At 41.5% G+C, this 19,843-nt stretch overlaps 1 protein-coding gene across 1 annotated transcript in view; it reads left to right on the plus strand.

Moving 5' to 3' along the window:
- CNGB3 (cyclic nucleotide gated channel subunit beta 3) overlaps positions 1 to 17,439 on the plus strand; it is a 62,222-nt gene extending 44,783 nt beyond the window's left edge. Inside the window, exons 11-15 of the mRNA XM_059723911.1 lie at positions 1,218 to 1,301; positions 4,788 to 4,906; positions 10,573 to 10,719; positions 14,308 to 14,485; positions 15,353 to 17,439. Coding sequence (XP_059579894.1) covers positions 1,218 to 1,301; positions 4,788 to 4,906; positions 10,573 to 10,719; positions 14,308 to 14,485; positions 15,353 to 15,574 — 750 coding nt within the window. The 3' untranslated portion in view covers positions 15,575 to 17,439. The remainder of the gene's footprint in view (positions 1 to 1,217; positions 1,302 to 4,787; positions 4,907 to 10,572; positions 10,720 to 14,307; positions 14,486 to 15,352) is intronic.
- Positions 17,440 to 19,843: the final 2,404 nt, after the last annotated feature.

Genomic DNA, 19,843 nt, shown 5'->3' on the forward strand with positions numbered 1-19,843 from the left:
TGGGGGGAGCTTCTGCTACCACAGCAACTACCAGAGGAAAACCACCACACAACATGCACACCTGCCTGGCAGCTCCACTTCACTGGCTGTGCTGGAACAGTGTGCAGTGTATCCTGGAAAGACATGGTAGCAGAAGCCTTATGGTACAGTCAGAGTAGATCTAGCTATGCCAGTGGACGGGAGGGTCTTCTGTGCCATGAATTTACAGCATGGACTAACACATTTTGCCAGCTGAACTTAAGCAAGAGAGTATAGATCAGGCCTACCATAATCCACCATAGCAGACTAGGAACCATTTTTTTTATGAAACATTGGACAAGTCACTTATCCCTCCTGAGTCTGAGATTTCTCTTAGTGAAATGGGCATACAGGTAATTTGTTCCTAACTCTTGGGAGCATTTCAGGGATACATTAACTCACGACCAGCATGTAGTAAGGTACTGTAGGCATGAGGGCCATCCCTCTGTAGCAGGCTTGCCAAAATGACATCAAGCCACAAAAAAAAAGCCTCCTATGTCACAGGTTTTATTTCAGAAGTTCTGACTTTGTGACACTCTGGGGGTGGGATTTTCTCCTGCCCCTAAATCCTCTTGGCTCAGGAAATGGGGGAGGTGTCCAACACTCATTTTCAGCTGATAAAACTGTGGCCAACACCTACTTTGATCCTATTATGAGCTGCTGCCAGACTTTTGCACCACTGCTCTAGGTCCTTAATTACACCAGTAGAAGATTAGTTTAAAATAGTGCCCTTTATCTCAGGTGGGGACAGGATGCAAGGTTCAGCAAGGGAATTTTCTAGTATGGTTTTGTGGCTCTTTATGACTGAGCAGTGCAAAGAGTACAAAATAGACTACAGCAGTATTCCCTCAGGCTTAATTACAACACTAGATGCATTCAAAGACTAATCTGAGTGTCAGATACAATGACTTCTCACATTTAGACTATTCTTTCATGAGGTGAAAACCCAGAAAAGATAGGGTTGGGGTCTTTAGACAATACAGTGATGGCCGTTTCTATAACTAGTTTAATAGGTAGCTCCTTCACGAGTTTCTCAGCCCCAAGAAATTGATCTTTATGATGCTTAAGCTTCACATTTGGCTCCTGCAACCTTGGCTCAGCACACTCCTGTACAGCTGTCTCTTGCTGCCCTGTGTAAGAACCAGTAATCATATCAAGCACTGTACCAAGTACAGCACAATTGTAATTATTTTTAACAGGGGTGTGATACTCAAATGATTTACGACGTGCTGCTAAGATTGAAATCCATTGTGTATTTACCTGGTGACTTTGTCTGCAAAAAGGTGAGCTTGTCTATTTATCTTTCATACACAAGAGCAATAAACATATAAGAAGAGTTCAGCTATAGGTCAAGAGCATGCTTTAAACAAAATTAATCCTGGGTGAATTATATAGTATAAAATAATTATGATATTTTGAGTGATAACAATAATAATAATAAGCTCTCAAGTTTCAAGCTGGAACAAGACAATATGGATTTTATTACTTATGTTATCAAATAAAATTTTGGTAGCCAGGGAAACTGCTTTATATACATACAATTTATCTGGTGACACATCATTAAGTTAGAATATTTTAAAATAGAAGAGTTATAGAAGATACAAGTTAAAAACTTTTTACATGCACACACAAAATTTGGCTCCTGAGCACGATCTGTGATGCTAATACATTCCCAAATTTAAACATTGTATATGCTCCATCAGTTTAAATATTTGTATTGTAGATGCACTCTGAGGCCACAGTTCCAATTGGGTCCCAATGCACTAAGTGGCTTAAAAACATACAGGGACATGGTCCTGTACCAAAAGACTTTACAGTCCTGCAAAGGCTAATGATGTAATTACATTTATGCACTGGGAATTGTTCTATTGACTTCAGTGACTACTCAACGTGCCTACCATGAGACTTGTGAAGTTTAACATTAGCCTGGGCTTCATGGAGCTTACTGCATGGTTGGGGCCTCAGATAACAAAAGGAGGAAGGTAGATGGGGTATGAGGGATGCAATCAAACCTATGCAACGAGCTCTTTGGGACAGGGACCAACTTTTTGTTCAATGTTTATAGAGGACAGTGGGATCCCTGGTGCTTTCCAAAATTCCCGGATACAGCCCCAGTATGGTGGGCAGCTGTTTTAAGCATGAAAATGACACTAGCCATTTACCCAAGGCTAGGTTTTCAATATTAAAGGCACTACATAGACCAGCATAGGCATACTGGTTAGTTCATGCTGGAACAGCCCACACTGATTTGTTTACACTTCATTTAGGCTTCTTACCCTGGGATTAATTGCTCACCACACATGTTCTTATTGCCAAACAAGCTCATTATATAAGGTATTACTACTACCTTAATACAATAATAAGTGGTTACACCCAGTAATACACCTAGGGGGTCAGATCAGGTATCTCAGCTGAGGCTTCCTGGGGCAGGGCAGCAGCTCCCCCAGTAGCACCTTCCTTCACTGCTCCTACCGCCCAGCGATGCCAGGAAGCATGACCAGACCCCCCCCCCCCCACTTCATTAAAACATGAAGCCTTTTTAAATTTACTTTCTCTTTATTTCTTTTTCATTTTTCTTTTTACTTTTTATTTTATCCTTCAGTGGCTGACTTCCTTCATTTCCTCACCTCCATTTCCTTTCCACTTCCCATTTCATTAGCCACCCCCCATCCCATTAACTCTACCTCCCAGCTTCATTCCCTCCCTCTCCCCAACCCATCTCTTACACACCCCAACCTAGAGCAGGGATAGAAGCCTCCCTGGCTCAGTAGCTCTGTAGTGGCAAGTCACAGCTGTGGCTCCTAGTCAGGCCCCTGCTCACCATCCCTCTAGGTGGCAAGTCACAGCTGTGCTGGTCAGGGACAATCAGAGAAGGTTTTTAGCCATAAGGTGCGACTGCTCCAAACTCAAACTAGCACTAACACCAATCAACATTTGAGCAGCTCAAACTGCAAGGTGTAACAAGGCCATAATACACAAGTGATAAAAACAGATTAAGACATTGATCTTGTAATTAGATTTATATAATCCTTAAATATTAGATATAAATACGGTGTTTTACACAAATACAACATTCAGGTATGGTTTACAACTAAAAAGCAGGACTTTGAGGAGCTAACCCAATTTCTATTAATTCAAACAAAGCTGTAACTGGATTCTCATACAGAATTTTAAAGAAAAGTCACCAATGGATTTAGAGAGATCTGGATCTGGAAAGACTGGCATACCAGGCACTGCCCAGTTAGCTTGCATAAAGCATTAAGCCTGGCAATGTGATCTAAAGGAATGAGCATAGAGTTTGGATTTAGAAGCCCTAAAAAGCTCTAAAAGTAGACTTGGCAGAATTTCATTTTTATTTTTTAATAATTTTGACTGATATCAATGTTTATTTTAAGCATTTATTTCCATTTTTATCAGTTTAACAAAATAAAGATCTTCTGCCCCCAAGATGGCAAATAAACAATGAAAAGGCCAAGAAAACTCCAAAACTTGTATCCTTTCTAATTACAGTCTTTCTGTCCATGTACCAGTCTCACCAGTAGGCTGGTAACCTCTTTTTAAAGTTTCTCTCCAGTTCTCTGCAGCTGAGTTGTTCCACTCAGGTATCAGGAACTCCCAGCCACTGCTTCTAGTCCAACTCCAATACTCTTCCCTTCCTTTCCCTTCATGCTGGACTTCAGCTAGGGATTTAAGTAGCCTGTTATCTCCCTCCAGTCTGCTTCCTGGAACCTGTGAACAAGCAGCTAATTGTTTAACTGATGAGTCATTAGGCTGCCTCCTGATTTCAGCTTTAAAGAGACTGGCCCCCTATACTCCAGTTTGCAACTCCTTTTTGTTCTTCCCCTCTATTTTAATTATTAAGGATGGAAATGTTTCTTCTTTGGTCTCTAAATGTGAGGTGAAAGTGCCATTTAGCAACATTTACCCCCAAAATCAAATCCTCACAAGCTTATCGAAAAGCCATCAAACTGTAGTATTGCTCTATTAAAGTTAATTCACTTCTCTGCCTCAGTTTTCACATCTGTAAAATAGGAATAACATCTCCATTCCCATTTCACAGGGGTGTTGTGAGGACTGTTAATGTTTGTAATATGTACCCAGTTATCCTATCACACTGTCCTTTTACCCATTAAATTATTGTGATACTGCTGCATTTCATTATGTATGCTGATTATATCAATCCTTTATATCCAGTTAAAATTTACTTAATTTGGGTACTAGCAAAATCTTCAATTGGCTAGTAAATATACAAGAAAGAGTAGGAGCTTTGGTTAGTTGATTATTCTTGATATTCCTTTTAAGTTCTATAAATGATGATTAGAAATAAAAAGGCTGAATTACAGCTAAGCACAGAATTCTTCATAAACCATTTTCTGTTAAACTTATTATTGAGTCACTTCAGATCCCATCAGAATTAATTCATGCCAATGAAAGCTAACTAGTACAATGTTAATTATATGGCCACTTCCCATAGATGGGACGGATTTCCTTACTGATGCTGAATAATAGCTCATAATACTTCGGTAGGTATCAACACTAGTAGGACTGCATCTGGAATAAGGTGTTATTCAATGAGAGTTGGGATATCACAAAATGATCTTTCTTTTTGCATTAAAGTGGTGAATTTACATGCCAAAATTTTTACACACATTTTTTACATTAATTTTTGACAAATGGGGTTCGGTTAAGTTGTATTTGTCAGACTACTCAAGAAAGTATTTGTTACTTTGCTGAAACACAGGAGGTTTCTAATGTATTTGTGCATTCAGGGAGAGATTGGCAGAGAAATGTACATCATCAAACAGGGAGAAGTTCATGTTCTTGGAGGCCCTGATGGCACAAAAATCCTTGTTACTCTGAAAGCAGGAGCAGTATTTGGGGAGATCAGGTACTCCTATAACTGTTTTTAAGTGCTATTTTTTAAAGTTGGTCAAATGCTCAATGTAAAAATCTGTTTTAAGACTGTAATTCCACAAATATGGTTGTCATTCAGTAAGTCAAACTTTTAGCGAATAGCATTTATTTAATGTAACTTCTTCATAGTAAGCAGGATGGCTGCTGAAGGGAAGGTATGATAGAGGAATGAGAGCAGACAGGTTGACAAAAAGAATATCTGACTTAAAAGTTTTCATGATGTAGATAATTTATTAAGAACTGCTGGGGTATGATAACCCAAAAAGATAAATACCAAGGAAATGAAAGTGTACAAAGGAAAATTTAATGGAATCATCAAGAATACATTTTCAAGTAGCGAGCTCTAAGAGGGTGAATAACGCATAACGAGTGTTCTAAACCTGGAACCAGACAAAACCCGCTGGAACCTTCTAAAAGAATAATTGTTCCATTTTAATTGTTTTATTGTTTGTACAGTGCCATAAGATGCCTTCAAACACCAGGGCTAGGGACAGAAGTTACACATAAACCTGTTTAAGTGATCAGATATGGGTTTGAACCTGTAACAGAACAGATGTTCAGTGCACATAAACCACTTTCAAAAGGGCTGAAACGGGTTTAAGATAAACCTGCTTGAATGTAGTATCAGACTTAACTGATTTGGGTCAAACTGGTTTATGCAACTACTATCCCAGACCCCTTCCTGGTTTAAGTTAAACCAGAGCCCCCTAGCATCCCAGCATGCTTTTCAGCCCTGAGCTGGGCTGGGCTGTGTTGTCTGCTCCAGACAGCAGAGCTGGCTCTGCCCCTCTGCTCTTTAGCCGGAGTAGCGGTGGGGTGTGGCTAGACACCGACTGGCATGGCCCCCTGAGGCAAAGGGAGCAGAGAGGGGACTTATCACCCCCTCTCTTCCCTCTCCCACTGAGGGACCGCAGCTGGGGTCTGCCTGGCCAGGGTGCAGCAGCCCCTGTCAGGCCCCCCCATCTGTAGACTGAAGCAAACAGGGAGAGGGAGCGACATTTAATCTCCCCCTTTGTCTCCTGTCCCACTGGCAGCCCAGGTCCACCATTTCCCGCCCTCCTGACTCCAGTGCCAGGTGAGGGACTGCAGACAAAGCCGGCCAGCATGGCCCCGCCATCCACCTGCCTTGCCAGTGCCTGGGACTGTGAGGCTGAGCCGGGCTGCCCTGTGGGTGCTGCTGAGCAGAGGTGGAGGGACCAGTCCAGGCTGGGCTGTGGGAGCCAGACCCTTCCCAGTGGGCTGCAGCTCAGGCGAGGCTGCGTGGCCAGATTGCTCTCAGCTCCCCATATCCAGACCGAATGGGGCTGTAAAGGAGCCACAGCTGGTTGGGCAGGGCCTTTCCCAGCGGCTGCGGCTCTGTGGCATCCTGGCCTGGCAGCATGGGCAGGGTCTGGCCAGGTAATGGGCTGTCCGGGCAGCTTGGAGGGACTGGTGGGCCCCAAGCCACCATAGCTGCCACCATGCCCCATCCTGTGAAGGGAGCAGAACTGCCCTGTTGGGCCAAGCCAACTTCCCCTCGGCCCCCTGCCCATCAGCTTTCCTCCAGTCTTGCAACTGCTGCCGGAAGGAAGGGAGGGCTGCTCTTGTGCCCCTCAGCTTCTGGCCTGAGCCACTGCAGGCATGTGCCAGCATTCCTGGAATCAAAAGGGAATGTCTATTCACTTGCAAATCAATTTAATCTACACAGGTTGTTAGACTAACCTGCAATGACTGAATCAATTCAGGCTCTGGCTTTTTGAATGTCTGTTGTTAGCCCAGATAATGCAAATTAATTCTTCTTTTTACTAGAAAACACAGAGCTAAAATAGCAAATTATCTCAGGTTATTTACGAGCCTAAATATAGATTTAGAAGCTGAACCTCAGATGCACAGGTTTTAAAATGCTAGTGAAGTATACTTTTAAGAGGAAAAAACAAAACAAAACAAAACAAACACCTGGCAGTCTTTTCTTTTCCTTTTTTTTTTTTTTGAGACATACAGAGTGAAAGAGAGAGAATTCTTCCTCACATACCATGTACATTTTTCATGTTTTCTAATTAGTTGCTGTGCCAAATGTATTAACTCTTTTGTGTCACACAACCTTCTTATTAAAGCCCAACACTGTGATTAAGCCTGTGCACCTCCTGCTGAGGTCTGCATGAGGAAAGAGTAATAACTGAATCCAGGTGCTGCTGCATATGAACCTTGATTTCTCCCAGCTGCCACCCTGTTATTGTTACTGTAACTTTAATCTGCCTTTTGAAAACCAGTAAACAGTTCTACGCCAGTTTTAAATGTCTCCTTTGCTTGCAGCTTTCCTTGTTGTAGTGGAAGTGTGCCAGTTTATTTAGACATGAACATAGTACTTTGCCAATGCTCAAATCTGCAAGTAGCAAATCTAAAGTTTCTCATAGATAAAGGGGTTTTTCAGATAGAGGGAAATAAAACCATACCAGCTGTTTGAGAGAGAGCTATTATTTTAATCAATTCTTCATGACAGTATAAGAACAGAGCAATAGAACTCAAAATACAGAATTATAAACTGTGAGAAAAGGTTAGAAATCTGTCATTGTTCACTAATGGGTAGGTATGGAAAAAAATCCCCAGACATCCAACCTTGACCAATTTGTCCTATTATTTCCATCACTCCTCTTTCTTTTAGGGAATTTTCCTCAACTAAAAAAATCCAAAAGTCAGAGAGAAGTAGCTTCTTACTTTTCACTTACCAACTTTTGAATTAGCCAATGGAATGTCAGATAAACACTGATCTATTCCTAAGTAAGAAATAATTGTTAAGAAAACAGTTGGCCTCATTTCCCCTCCTGTATTCCAATGGAAAAAACAGGGACATTTTCACTAAGTATTTTTTCTGAAGTTGGAAAGGGTGAGGATTCAAACTTTTGAACCAGCAAAAACATTTCAAGTGGGTGCTTCCATGAAGTGTGCACAATAACCAAGGTCATATTCCCAACACACAGTTACCCTCTCTGCCACTGTCATCATTTCAGTAGGAAAAATCCCCACCAGTGATAAACATTTTTCCTGACAATAGCATATTATCCTTCTAGGGACACTAATATACAGCCCCTGGGCTGGGGGCCCCAGCATAAACAATAGGCAATGAATTGGTCTGAGGAGGAGGAAGTACTCATCAGTAGGCAGATGACACCACATTTGGAGAAAAATCGCTCAGCATGTCATTGGGAATCCACATTGCCTACATGCAACATGCTTGAAACAATACATTTCTACAACAGGTCACTGTATAAATACTGCCAAGATGTTCCAGCTCCTGTGTAATAGGAAAATTAACATGCATTCCTTAACAGATTCAATCAGCTGAAATTCTGCTGTTACACATCCACCTATCTTCTTGAGTGATGTGTTGCCAATTCCCAAGAGAAAAAAAAGTGGCACTGCTTTTAAAAACAAGCCCCAAACAAGGTCAACCCATTTCAGAGAGGGGAGTGGGGATGCTTATCAACCTGAGACTCTCAGAAACTTAAAGTAACTTTTTAAAAAACAAGCCCAGTTCCTCTTATAATAAGTGGACTTGGCAACACTGCTCATGAGGATGGTACTGAACTTTGCTGGTTTCCTTTTGATCTCTGGTTAAGCACTTTTTTACATGAACATATCAACAGCTTTTCCCCTTCTTTTTAAATTGGGGGGGGAGGGAGTGGGGGGAGGAGAGGACGGGAGAGGATTCTTACTATTTAAAAATGCATATAAATTATCCTTTAAAATATTTCTCTGGAAGAAGAAGAGGGAAAAGAATTAAGGTTCATTTCAAGGACTTAAATTTTTTTTAAACATGTTCATGTTTTTATTAAAATGCATGTAGGGGCTAATTTCAGTCTTGTGTTCAAATGGGGCCTTTTGCTATCAATGTTAATTCTCAACAGATGTTACACTTGTCTCTGGATAAATTGTGCCTGTGTTTTTGCCAAAACAAAAATATTCTGGGATTGGTACAACATCCTTCTAACCGGGGTTTAGCAAGTGGCTGAATAAAGTGCCACCTTTCTGCCATTGATTCAGTGATGTTATCCTGATGTAACTGTGCAGACATATGTTGCAATATCCTGGGATAAACTATTATTACCTCTTATTCAGGAAACTATTTTTGGATTTACCTTGGGACAATGGACCTGGACATTTGTATGCTTGCATTTTGTCCCAGGATAAATGCAACATCTGTTTGCAGCTGGGGAAACTAGAAACAGAGACTAATTTATAGAAACTGACTTCAGATTAACATTTTATCCCTATTACCACGCACCTAGAAGAGGAAGGGGTAATCACACACAGCCATTAAAAGATTCTCTGAGAACAAATCATGCCATACAAGCTTGATTTCTTTTTCTGACAGACTGACTTGGATGTACAAGAGACATGTGGTGGACATAAAATACCTGGAGTTCAGCAAGGTTTTTGATACAGTTCCACGTGGCATTTGCTGCTACACAGGACAGCAAAGTGAATCTATGAATTTTGTTTGCAGAATATAAGAAATTCCTTGCTTTGTATCTATAGAAGTATATATAATGTTATTTGGATATTCAGCTCCTCGTGCCTGACTCTTGTTAGCGAAGTGTCTCTGTTTTATCACTTCCAAAACAAACAGCTGTCTCCGTCTCCCTCAGACAGACAATTCACAAGCTGTCAGGGGAAAAGACCTCCCCCATACATGCCACTCAACCTGCCCAGGTCCAAACATGGAGTGTGGTGTGTGAGAAAATCTTCAAAGTCAGGGACAAACAGTTATTCATGTAAGAAACATAAAACTCGCTGAGGGAGTCATTCAGTTAGGGTAAATGACTCTTTCTATAATTTAGCTCCATGATTCTTTATTTCTGATGTTAACGTTTTCAACAATAAAAATGAGGCAATGCCAAATTATGTGGAATGTAGAAAACTTTGAGACTAAATTGGGTGACAGGCTTGAAGCAAGGGGCATTTGAGTGGTCTTTCTCTATCCAAGACATGGATTTTCACATTTCTAGCACTGCTAGTACAACAGTGACCATTTATGAGTAGGGATCTACTGAAATTGTGTTTTTGCAATTTTTGCAGAAACTGTAAAATTGGTAGGTCCCCTGCAAAAAAGTGCAGGGACTAGGAAAAAGGCCATCAAATGGGGGGAGGAAGGAAGCTGCAAACAGAAAATGGCAGGAAGCCCTGGTGTGCTGAGGCACAGGGTATGGGGGAGACGAGGAAGATTTTTGTGGTGGAGTGTGGCAGCTCCCCCCATGTCTTTGATTGGCGGAGGGGCCTCAGAAGTCCCACCCCTCCCCTAAGAGTGACAGATGGCTATCTGTCACTCTCTGGAGAGTGGCAGGACTTCCAGGGCTCCTTGACCAGAGGTGGCGGCCGGGGGGGCTCACTGCACTCCACCACAAAAATGGCAACTGGCACCATGCTCAGACCATAAAATTGGGGGGCAGCCACTCCCAATTCAGTAGGTCCCTATTTATGAGCTGATGTTTGCCTACTTAACACAAAGCTATTTTTCAGTTCTTCAGGCAGACTTTTCAGTTCCTTAGAGAAAACACCTTGTAAATGTGAGTGAATGTGAACTGTTTTCGCTGTATTCAGTGAAAAACACCCGGAAAGAGACTTATCACTTATGCCCTATTTTCAATGTTGCTCTCATTACAGCCTGTTAGCAGCAGGTGGAGGAAATCGACGGACTGCTAACGTGGTAGCACATGGATTTGCCAACCTTTTTATTCTAGACAAGAAGAGCCTCCATGAAATCTTGGTGCACTATCCTGACTCCAAAAGGATCCTGATGAAGAAGGGAAGGTGTGTGTTTGGCAATTCCAACAAACCAATTCTTTTTTGGATACGGATTTAATAATTTTGACCAATAGACACTTACATACATTCCTTAAGAAAAATCAAGTTGTTTATTGCTGGATGTGGAATTATTCTGATAACTTTTGGTGGAATTAATGGATTTCTCATAGCAAGGTGGCCAGTCCCTTTCCATGTGGTATTAAAACCCATAAATGGTTCAGAAGCATTAACAGGACTCCATGTACCCAACCAGAACTTCGCCTTGTCATGCAAAGGAAACAACAGGATACTGTACAATGGTTGTCAGTTACGAACCAGATCTTTAAACATGCAGTTGTGTGTATATAATTCGGTCTACAGATACATATTTTGCAGCCATAAATTGATGAGCATTTCTGAAAGCTGTAAGACATGCACAAACAGGTTTAAAGTTCAGTCTGACAAGAATGTGCTCAGACTTGGGCAGTGTGTGTGGGTTGGTGCACAGAGATTCCAAAATGTATTTAAGTGTCTCCAGCTTGTTTTCACTGCGCCTCTATAATTGTCTACTTCCCCTTGGGTCTGGGAGGCCTGGGAGCAGTCTAAGTGTTGCTCAGTTATTTTCAGCTGCACATTTAATAATGATCCAGACCTCAATACATTTTAAAACCCTACAACTGTGTTATTAAATTTTATAAAGGTCAGTAGAAGCAGCAGTCCAGCTATGAACAAATCATGAAAACAAGGTCTTGTAGACTGCGTTCAGAAAAGACTCAACTAAGTCCAGCAATACAGCACTGGCAAACATTTAATGCTTTTATAATGCTTGGACTACTAACCTAGTGCTATTTACTGTGGCTTGGGGTTGGTATAATGGCCCAGGCACTTCTCAGCTTGCATCTACCAGACCCACAAACACTCCAAGAGAAAACAGAGAAAAGCAAAGGAATGACATTTTAATAAGGGAAAAGTTCCTATGGTTGGGTCTACTGCGTTGAGCTCCCTCCAGTCTTCCAATGAATGACTCCCACTTATCCCACTCAGTCACAATTGCTTTCCAGGAACCAGAGCAGTAGAGGTAAATAGCTAGTATGAAGGAAGGCCCCCTGAGGACTGGACTCTGGCTTATAATGCAGTGGTGATGAGTGGCAAATGAGATAAATTAATTCCATGTCAACTGGGGCTGATTCAGGCCCCCCAGCAGAATAAAGAGCAAGCTAGTTTTCAGCAAGCTAATACCACATTCCAAAATTTAGCTGAAGTTAAGAAGGGATTTGTACTTAGCCACTCTTGAGTCCATAACATAAACAAGTATCTGGAAAAGTTACAAGTGAAATTCTTGCTTCCCAGAGGACTATTGCTTACAGACTGAGCCACCAAGCTTAAATGGTGGACAGGAAGATGGGGTAAAGGAGCCACTGTGATGCCTGTAAAAGGTAGAGAGGGAAGCAGAAGAGGAGGAATTATTGGATAAGACCACCAGACCATGGTAGGGCATCTGTTTCTATGGCAGATTTCTTTGTGCTGTGTAGACTTGAGAGGTTAATTTTGAAAAGGGCATGAGGCCCACCACAAAACATACAATGCAGTGTATACAGCTGTTTTCAGTAGCTGATTGTCCCAAACAATCCTCTATCCTGTCTCTTGTCCATCATTTACTTGTCCATCATTCATTTGAGAGCTAATGAATTCTCCACTGTTTGTTTCTGGATTCCTGCCATATGTCACAGCTTGCCAGTCTCCCCTCACCAAAACATTAAGTCTGCATGTGGCCAACCATCCTTTCTGAAAATCCTAGGTAAGGACACAAACAGGAGATACACCTAGATATGTACTGCTTAGATGGAGATTTGCAGTTGTGCAAGATTTTGGAATTAAGTAAATTGTTCTTTCATGAAAGGGCTACAATGACATATTTTTAATAGCACTGTATTGGCTAACAGTGTCACTCTTTAGACCAATAATTCATTATCTAAGAGTGAATTATTGGAGTAAATTAATCCCTGACATAACTGAACTGAGGTAAAAGGAATTTCCCTGAAGATAAATTTGTCCCATTGTTTGCTTGCTGCTTGTTTTATTTGCAGTGTTTTTAGTAGGCTGTGTGAATTCATCATATAAACTGGCATTTTTTCAATTAATGGCAACAAAACCAAAACAAAAAATGCACTCCTCAGTCCCTGTACCCCAGGACTTCAAGGCACAAACACTAGAAAGCAATGACAGCAGCATGAGTCCCACTGCATTTTAGAGTACTAAAATAGTCCTGGGCTTCAAGAAACAAAATTTGTGCAGCTCTGTAAAGATAACATTTGGCCTACCAACTGTGTACTCCCTTAACAGAAACTACAGCATGGTACTTAGCTCCCTGTCACTGCTTCAACCTGCTATCCCGAACTCTTACCTGCATCTGCAGTTCTCTTATATAAACACCTTCTTCCTTTTGTTAGTACAAAAGTGTTTGCCTTGCACATTCTTGACAAAACTATCCACTGGACTGTGACTCCATCATCTTTTTACCAGTAATCAGGCACAGCATGGAACAGGGAGAAAAATGAGTTGTCATTAAGATACTGTATCTCACTGGCAATTCAGAAGCTTTCATTTCATCTTCTAAACGACAATTTAGTGAAGGAGACTGAAAACAAAGGCATCAACCTGCCACTTTCTGACCAAGCACCCAACAGGGACACATGTTGCAGCACAGTACCACACAGTCTTAGAAGAGAAGGGCTAGAAGATACCTCTGGAAGTCAGCTAGTGTAACCCTCTGCTAAAGTGCTTGTTTAATTTGTTCCTAGAATTAAGAAATAATGCTGTCACACAAGTAAAGGTGTGTTACCCCCAAAAAACAAGAACACCTTAGTCTGTGATAAAGTCCTACCTCTGCAAGGGTTCTTAAATACACTTGAGAAATCCAAGAGAACCAGGCTCTCTAGTACAGAGGAAGGCAAAACCACCCATAGTCCATGTCAATCTGACCATGGAGTAACATTTCTTCCTGCTCCCAAATGCAGTGATCAGTCTGCCCCTGAGCAGTGGGGCAAGACCCTTTAACCAGGAACCTTCAAGATTTTAGTTCCAGCAGGAGCATTAGTTCCAGCATTCCCTAGTCAAAATCTCCAGACTTGGCTGCACCCAACATCCAATGATTTTGATGAAGGCAACCCCTATTGCCCCCCGCCCCAGCTTCCACTTTCATGGAGCCTATGGGGAATTCTACTAGCAGAGTGAGTGTTCAGCACCCCCAGGCTATCTGCAGCACCGACCAGAAGAGAATTTTGGCCTAACGATATGTTCAGAGGCAGTAATGGAGAATATACTCTGATATACCTGCTTCTCATTTTACACCACACCACCACCTTTTTCTTTAATGTGACCTTGTTTAAAGCATGCATAGAAGACATGGATTTCAAAATTCAGAGAGCAGTCAGTAGTTTGCCATAGAGTCATATGCTGCTGAAAGTCACCTCATACAACTTCCCCACCAACTTTTGGCTGCTCTAAGTTGGGATGAAAATGACCCTGAAACACTTGCTCTAATTTGGTAAGTTATTTTGAGTATTATACCTGTTTGATCTCACTGCTGTATGCTCTTGTCTATTCTGCCTACAGGGTGCTGCTGAAGGAGAAGGGCAAGCCTAGTGATGGTCCAAACCAGCAAGCAAGAGGTTTGGCTAGCTTATTTGGCCCCAAACCCCAAACTCCTAAACTGTTCAGAGCACTACTTGGAAATTCAAGCAAAGAAGGCATTGGTATGCTGCTCAAGCTGAAGATAAAGCAAGCAGACCAGGTAACACCACAGCAAATACAGTAGGCTATTCCAAGTGCTCAAGACATAAGCAAGGAGAAATGTATCAGGAATGGGCAAAAAGAATGGATGACTAAAGTCAATAGCAAAATGACTTAGGGCAACTGAAGTTAAGGGCAAAACTTCCATTGTCCCATTGCTATTCAAAAGTATGGCCCATTACTGTATTCACATTGTGTGTAGGAAAAGAAGAGGCAGCAAAAAGAAAAAAGAGAAATACAGATAAAAACTGATTGCATTAGATCTGGAGCCATCTGAATTTTGAGACTATCCTGATTCCCCTTGAAAACATTATTCTAACATGACCAGCATGATCTGTCTGATACCAGGACACTGCCTAACTTGTCCGTTCAAACTTCTCGCTTTCTGTACTTCTCTGCAAACTATAGGGACAAAATTTTAAGATGAACACATTTAGTTTGATTAATTCCAAACAGTACTGATAACTATTTCTTGATCCATTACAAATAGAGCTGGTCATTTTCTTTCTTTGTGCCAAGCAGAAATTCACTGGAAAATGCAATTTGAGGAGGACAGAACCTATTCAGGACTTTGAAACAAAATGTTTTTATTTGAAATTTCAAAACAAACTGTTGACATTTTCATTTAGAAATATTTTTTTTAATTAAAAATGAAACCAAACTTTTAAGTTGGTGTCACACAAAATATTTCTGGTTGACACAAAACATTTTAATTTAATTTATTCATCTAAAATCTTTCTATTTTAAATCTGCCTGAAGTCTTTTTTTTTATTTTTCAGATTAGCAACTCCCCATTTTTAATTACAGTATCCATGTCATAATATATGTCTCCACACACTATAAAGAAATATTTAACTCCTTATTGTAGGAAAAGAAACCTGACCCAGAGGAAAAGAAACCCAAGGCAGAAGCAGAACCCCAAACCCCAAGTGAACAAAAGGAAGAGCCGCTTGCAAATTCTCAGCCTCTACCCAACTCAGGTTTGCATAGAGGAATCACTAACAAGTCTCTTATCATTACCATGTCTCCTTCCGCCACAGCAGGAGGAGAGATTCTTACTGTTGAAGTCAAAGAAAAAAAGCAGGAGTAGATGGTGGATTAGTCTATGGTTTAATCTAGAGTTTTGCTGAAATCATAGAGAACAGTGTGGCTTTCAACTTTAAAAAGCAAAATTAGTTTCTTCCTCCATCCTAAGCACAATTGGGTAAATCATTTATGTACTTTGTCTCTAGACTTTTTTTTGTGTAGAAAACATCATATTTCAGGTCTATTTCTCATTTCTTCCATGCTGTCACTCATCCTTTACTCTTTACTCCTACTTTTCCTTTTCCTGCTTCTCCTAGTTTTTTTTATCTTGCTACTTTTTCTCATTTTTTTAGTCTTTATTTTCATGTGGCTCCTTTTCTATTTCCTCTTCTTGTTTCCAATTATAATTCTTTACCTCCTTACTGCATTAATATTGCTGAGATTGTTTGTTTCTTGTTATTTTTCTGTCTCCTCCTTTTATATTGTTAGTAAGTGAATTGCTTTTATAACCAACATAGGCTCACTTTGAATACTGATGATCAGGGTTTCATGTGTTTAAAGGCTATAATTTGGTCTCCAGGGGGCAGAAAACCACCTAGCACAACTATCATCAATAAGACAATGCAGTCAACAAAAAAACTGAGAGAATTCTTTTGCAGTCAAGAAGCTCTTTACACTGTCTGTTGGCTCTTACCTCACATGTTTTTTAGTGTATTCATGCCCAGATAGGAAGAGGTAGTTAGCTGTGTTAGTCTGAAGCCAGGCAGAAGGCAGGGCATGGTGGTGGTACATCAGAGACTATTTCAGATAGACATAATGTTTCTTAGGTGACAACTCAGATGTTTTGATTCATAAACCTAACCCCAATCCTAACTCTGGGGTCATACATTCTGAAAAAGTCAGTTGTCACCTACAAAAACTTTGATCTTTCTGAAGCTGTTAGTTTCTAAGGGCCCTAGCAGATGTTAAATCTATGGCAAAATTAACGTGTTAGTCACATCATAAATTGCAACATGCCACAGATTCAGCCAGTTCATGGTGTGATAAAATTGAAAACCAGATACAAAGATGTTCCACTTACAATATTATATGTGGAACATCTTTGTGCCTGGTTTGTATCATACCTTAAATTGAAAATGTGGCATGTATCGCAGATATGGGACTGCCTTATGCTTGATGCCAAACAATCAACTGATCATTGGTATGAGGCCTGAAGTCTTGAGTTGTCAGAATCAGACATGGGGCAGGCCTGGGATCCAGGAAACAGCTTCCCTTTGCCCAGTCTCCAGAACTGGATTGGGGACAGTCCTGGGATCCAGTTTGGTCCTAGCAGTCCCACAATTGGGATCCAAGGAATATTATGCTCCATCCCAGAAATGACAAGTTTGGCATGACAGGACATGGGATTTTTAGGATGAGGCATAAAATTCCTCAGATCCCAATCATGCCACAGTATTAACTTCTGTTGAGGGCATAGGGTGCCACCCTGACCTGCCTTTTACTCAAATATAGAGTCATGTTGTGTAACTATTGACTTATATGTTCCTAATACTGTGCATCAAGAACTTTCCTTGTTTATATACTAAATACTTTTTAATAAGAATAAATGATCTCTCATGCACAGCAGGGACAGAATCAGATTAGAAAACTGATACAGAATAATTCATCTGATGTACATGATAGCATCTCAGCATAATTTCAAAATTGAACACTGTAATATTCCTACTTTGCAAATGAGGCCTTTTGAGTCTAATAAAGATATGCTCACCGATTTGAATATATGAGTTTCATATTGTTCTGAAGTAAAGTCAGAGTATTAGCCCATGTGATGTAATACAGACTGTTAAGAAAATATGTGTTAATGTTCTGATGTTGCAGCAGAGATCTGACCCACTTCTGTAAATTCAAGTGCTGTCACAGAGCTTTCAATAAACAGTGCTATTCCATTGTTGTCATCTCAGAATGAAGTTTTATCAATCACATTGACACGTATCATAAAGTAAAGGCTGAGTCTGTGGCAGAGGCATCATTGCACAGCAACAGCTGAGCATAATCAACAAATATATTTTGTAAAATATAAAGCACTGAATGCAAGGCTGTTCACTCCATCAAGATAACAATGCAATTTCTGCATAACTTTTAAATTGTCTCTATTCTCAGAAATAGAGTAGAAGTGATTGCTGTGTGTTTATATTAGACCACAACAATGTTTATGGCAGGCAGATCTATGGCAGGGCTGTTCAAATGGTTATTCATAGTCTCTGAAGCCAGATACTTGGTAGTGGGGTGAGCAACAGTGGTAGTGTCAACCGCCATGGATGCCAGAGCCACTGTGCTGGCAGGTCAACCACTTTGGAGGTGGGGCTATCACTGCTGATACTTAACCTGTTGGGGAATCTCCAGGTTGAGCTCCTCACTAGGGACACCTTTCAACAACAGCAGGGCAAATGGTGGTGACAGCAACTCCATGGGTGCTGGTGACCCCACTACCAAATTTCTAGGTTGAGATCCCCTTTGGAGATGCCTTTCAGCAGTAGGGCAAGTGGTGGCAGTAAGGTCAACATGCAGGGTTAATGCTACTGCTGCTTGCTCTGCCACTGGAGATGGATCATATGACTTGCAAGAAACTCAGCATTCTGGATCCAATCTGGCAACCCAAAGGAGATGGCTGGTCTGATTTAAGAGAAAGACTAAGAAAATGTAAGATGATCCTCTCTACCTGCATGATTTATGCCTCGTTCCTCCTTACTGCCCATGCAACCCTAATGTGGGAACCCCCCCACCCCTATGACATAAAGAGGAGCCAACTGAGAGATAGCTCAGCCAAAAGGGTTTGCTTCTCATTAGGTCTAGGGATAGACATTACACATAAACCAGTTTAAGTGATCAGAAAATGGTTTAAATTTGTAACAGAACAGATGTTCAGTGCACATAAACCACCTTGAATATGGTTGAAACCAGTTAGAGATAAACCTGGTTGAATGTAGTATCAGACTTAACTGATTTGGCTCAAGCTGGTTTATGCAATGTCTGTCCCAGACCCCTTGGTGGTTTAAGATAAATCATACACGCCCAACATCTTGGCTTGCTCTCTGGGATGGGTGGGGGCTCTCTGCTCCACACCAGAGCTGGCCCTTCCTCTCTGCTCCCTAGCTGGAGCTGCAGCAAAGATTTGTAGACACAGCAAGGTCTGTCTGGCTTCTCCCTGCCCTACGCCCCTCCCCCTTGCTGTTTAAGCAGGAATCCTGCCTCCCTCCCTTCCATCTTCCACAGCACAGACCCCAGCTCCACAGCTCCTAGGCACGTGGTATACTAGCTAATGCTGAGAGGTGTCGCTGTGTGCGTCTCTCTCCAATTTCACTGGGACAGGCACACAGAACAGTGACCGCTTTAGGGCTATCTGGAGCTAATCAACAGGTCAGCTAGTAAGCTGTTTAAGAGGTTGAAGTGATGGACAGAGCCTATTGTTTTGGTGATGAGATGATAATCACTGTTATCAGCCCCCTGCTGGCTTGCTCCCGTCAGTTTGCTGCAGACAGTATAAAGAATCAGGGAGATTGAAAAGCTCAGTATCAACAGATGAATGCACTGCACACATCCCCACTGCCTCAGATTGCTAGCAGTGGGCTGGGTCTGGCAACACTCCTGCCCCTTGAGCAGCCAGTGGGGAAAAGCCAATGGGGACTGTGCAGGCAGACCTCCCTAATCACAGGTCCTGCGGAGGCCTGGTGATGCCCAACCCCCTCAGCTCAGTACTGTGAAAGGGATGGGAGGGCTGTTTTAGCATCCCCTGGCTTCTAGCCTGAGCCACTGCAGGCATGTGCCTGAATTTCCTCAGCCAGAGAGAATGGCTGTCCACTTACAAACCAGTTCAGCCTAGCCAGGTTAGACTAATCTGCAAAGATTGAATCAAATTAGGCTCAGGCTTCTTGAATGTCTGCCCCTAGCCTAGAAGAACAGACTGATGGGTAAAACCAATTCTGCTCACCACATGGGCACAAGACAGCTAGATTCTGCTCCAGAAACAACTTTCTTGAGAAGAAGACAACTCCTACCATCCTCATCTTTCTCTTAATTTCCAAAAGGGGCTGCCAGGCATTTAGGGTGGTAGACCTATTTACCCTTCTCCTTACCTGATAAGACAGCAGTGGAAAGAAGAATAGTCAAAAGTATAAGCCACTTCAACACAAGTAAGGAATAACCCAATTCCTTTGAGCTGATAATGTTGTGTGAAAAATCAGGTGATGCATACACAACTGTCTCAGTGCAGATGGACACTACTCTATATAATCTGTTTCTACAGGCCTGAGTTCTTCTTACAGAGTAATCCCAT

Source organism: Alligator mississippiensis, chromosome 3, assembly GCF_030867095.1.
Source record: "Alligator mississippiensis isolate rAllMis1 chromosome 3, rAllMis1, whole genome shotgun sequence".
In the NCBI taxonomy this organism is placed as follows: Eukaryota; Metazoa; Chordata; order Crocodylia; family Alligatoridae; genus Alligator; species Alligator mississippiensis.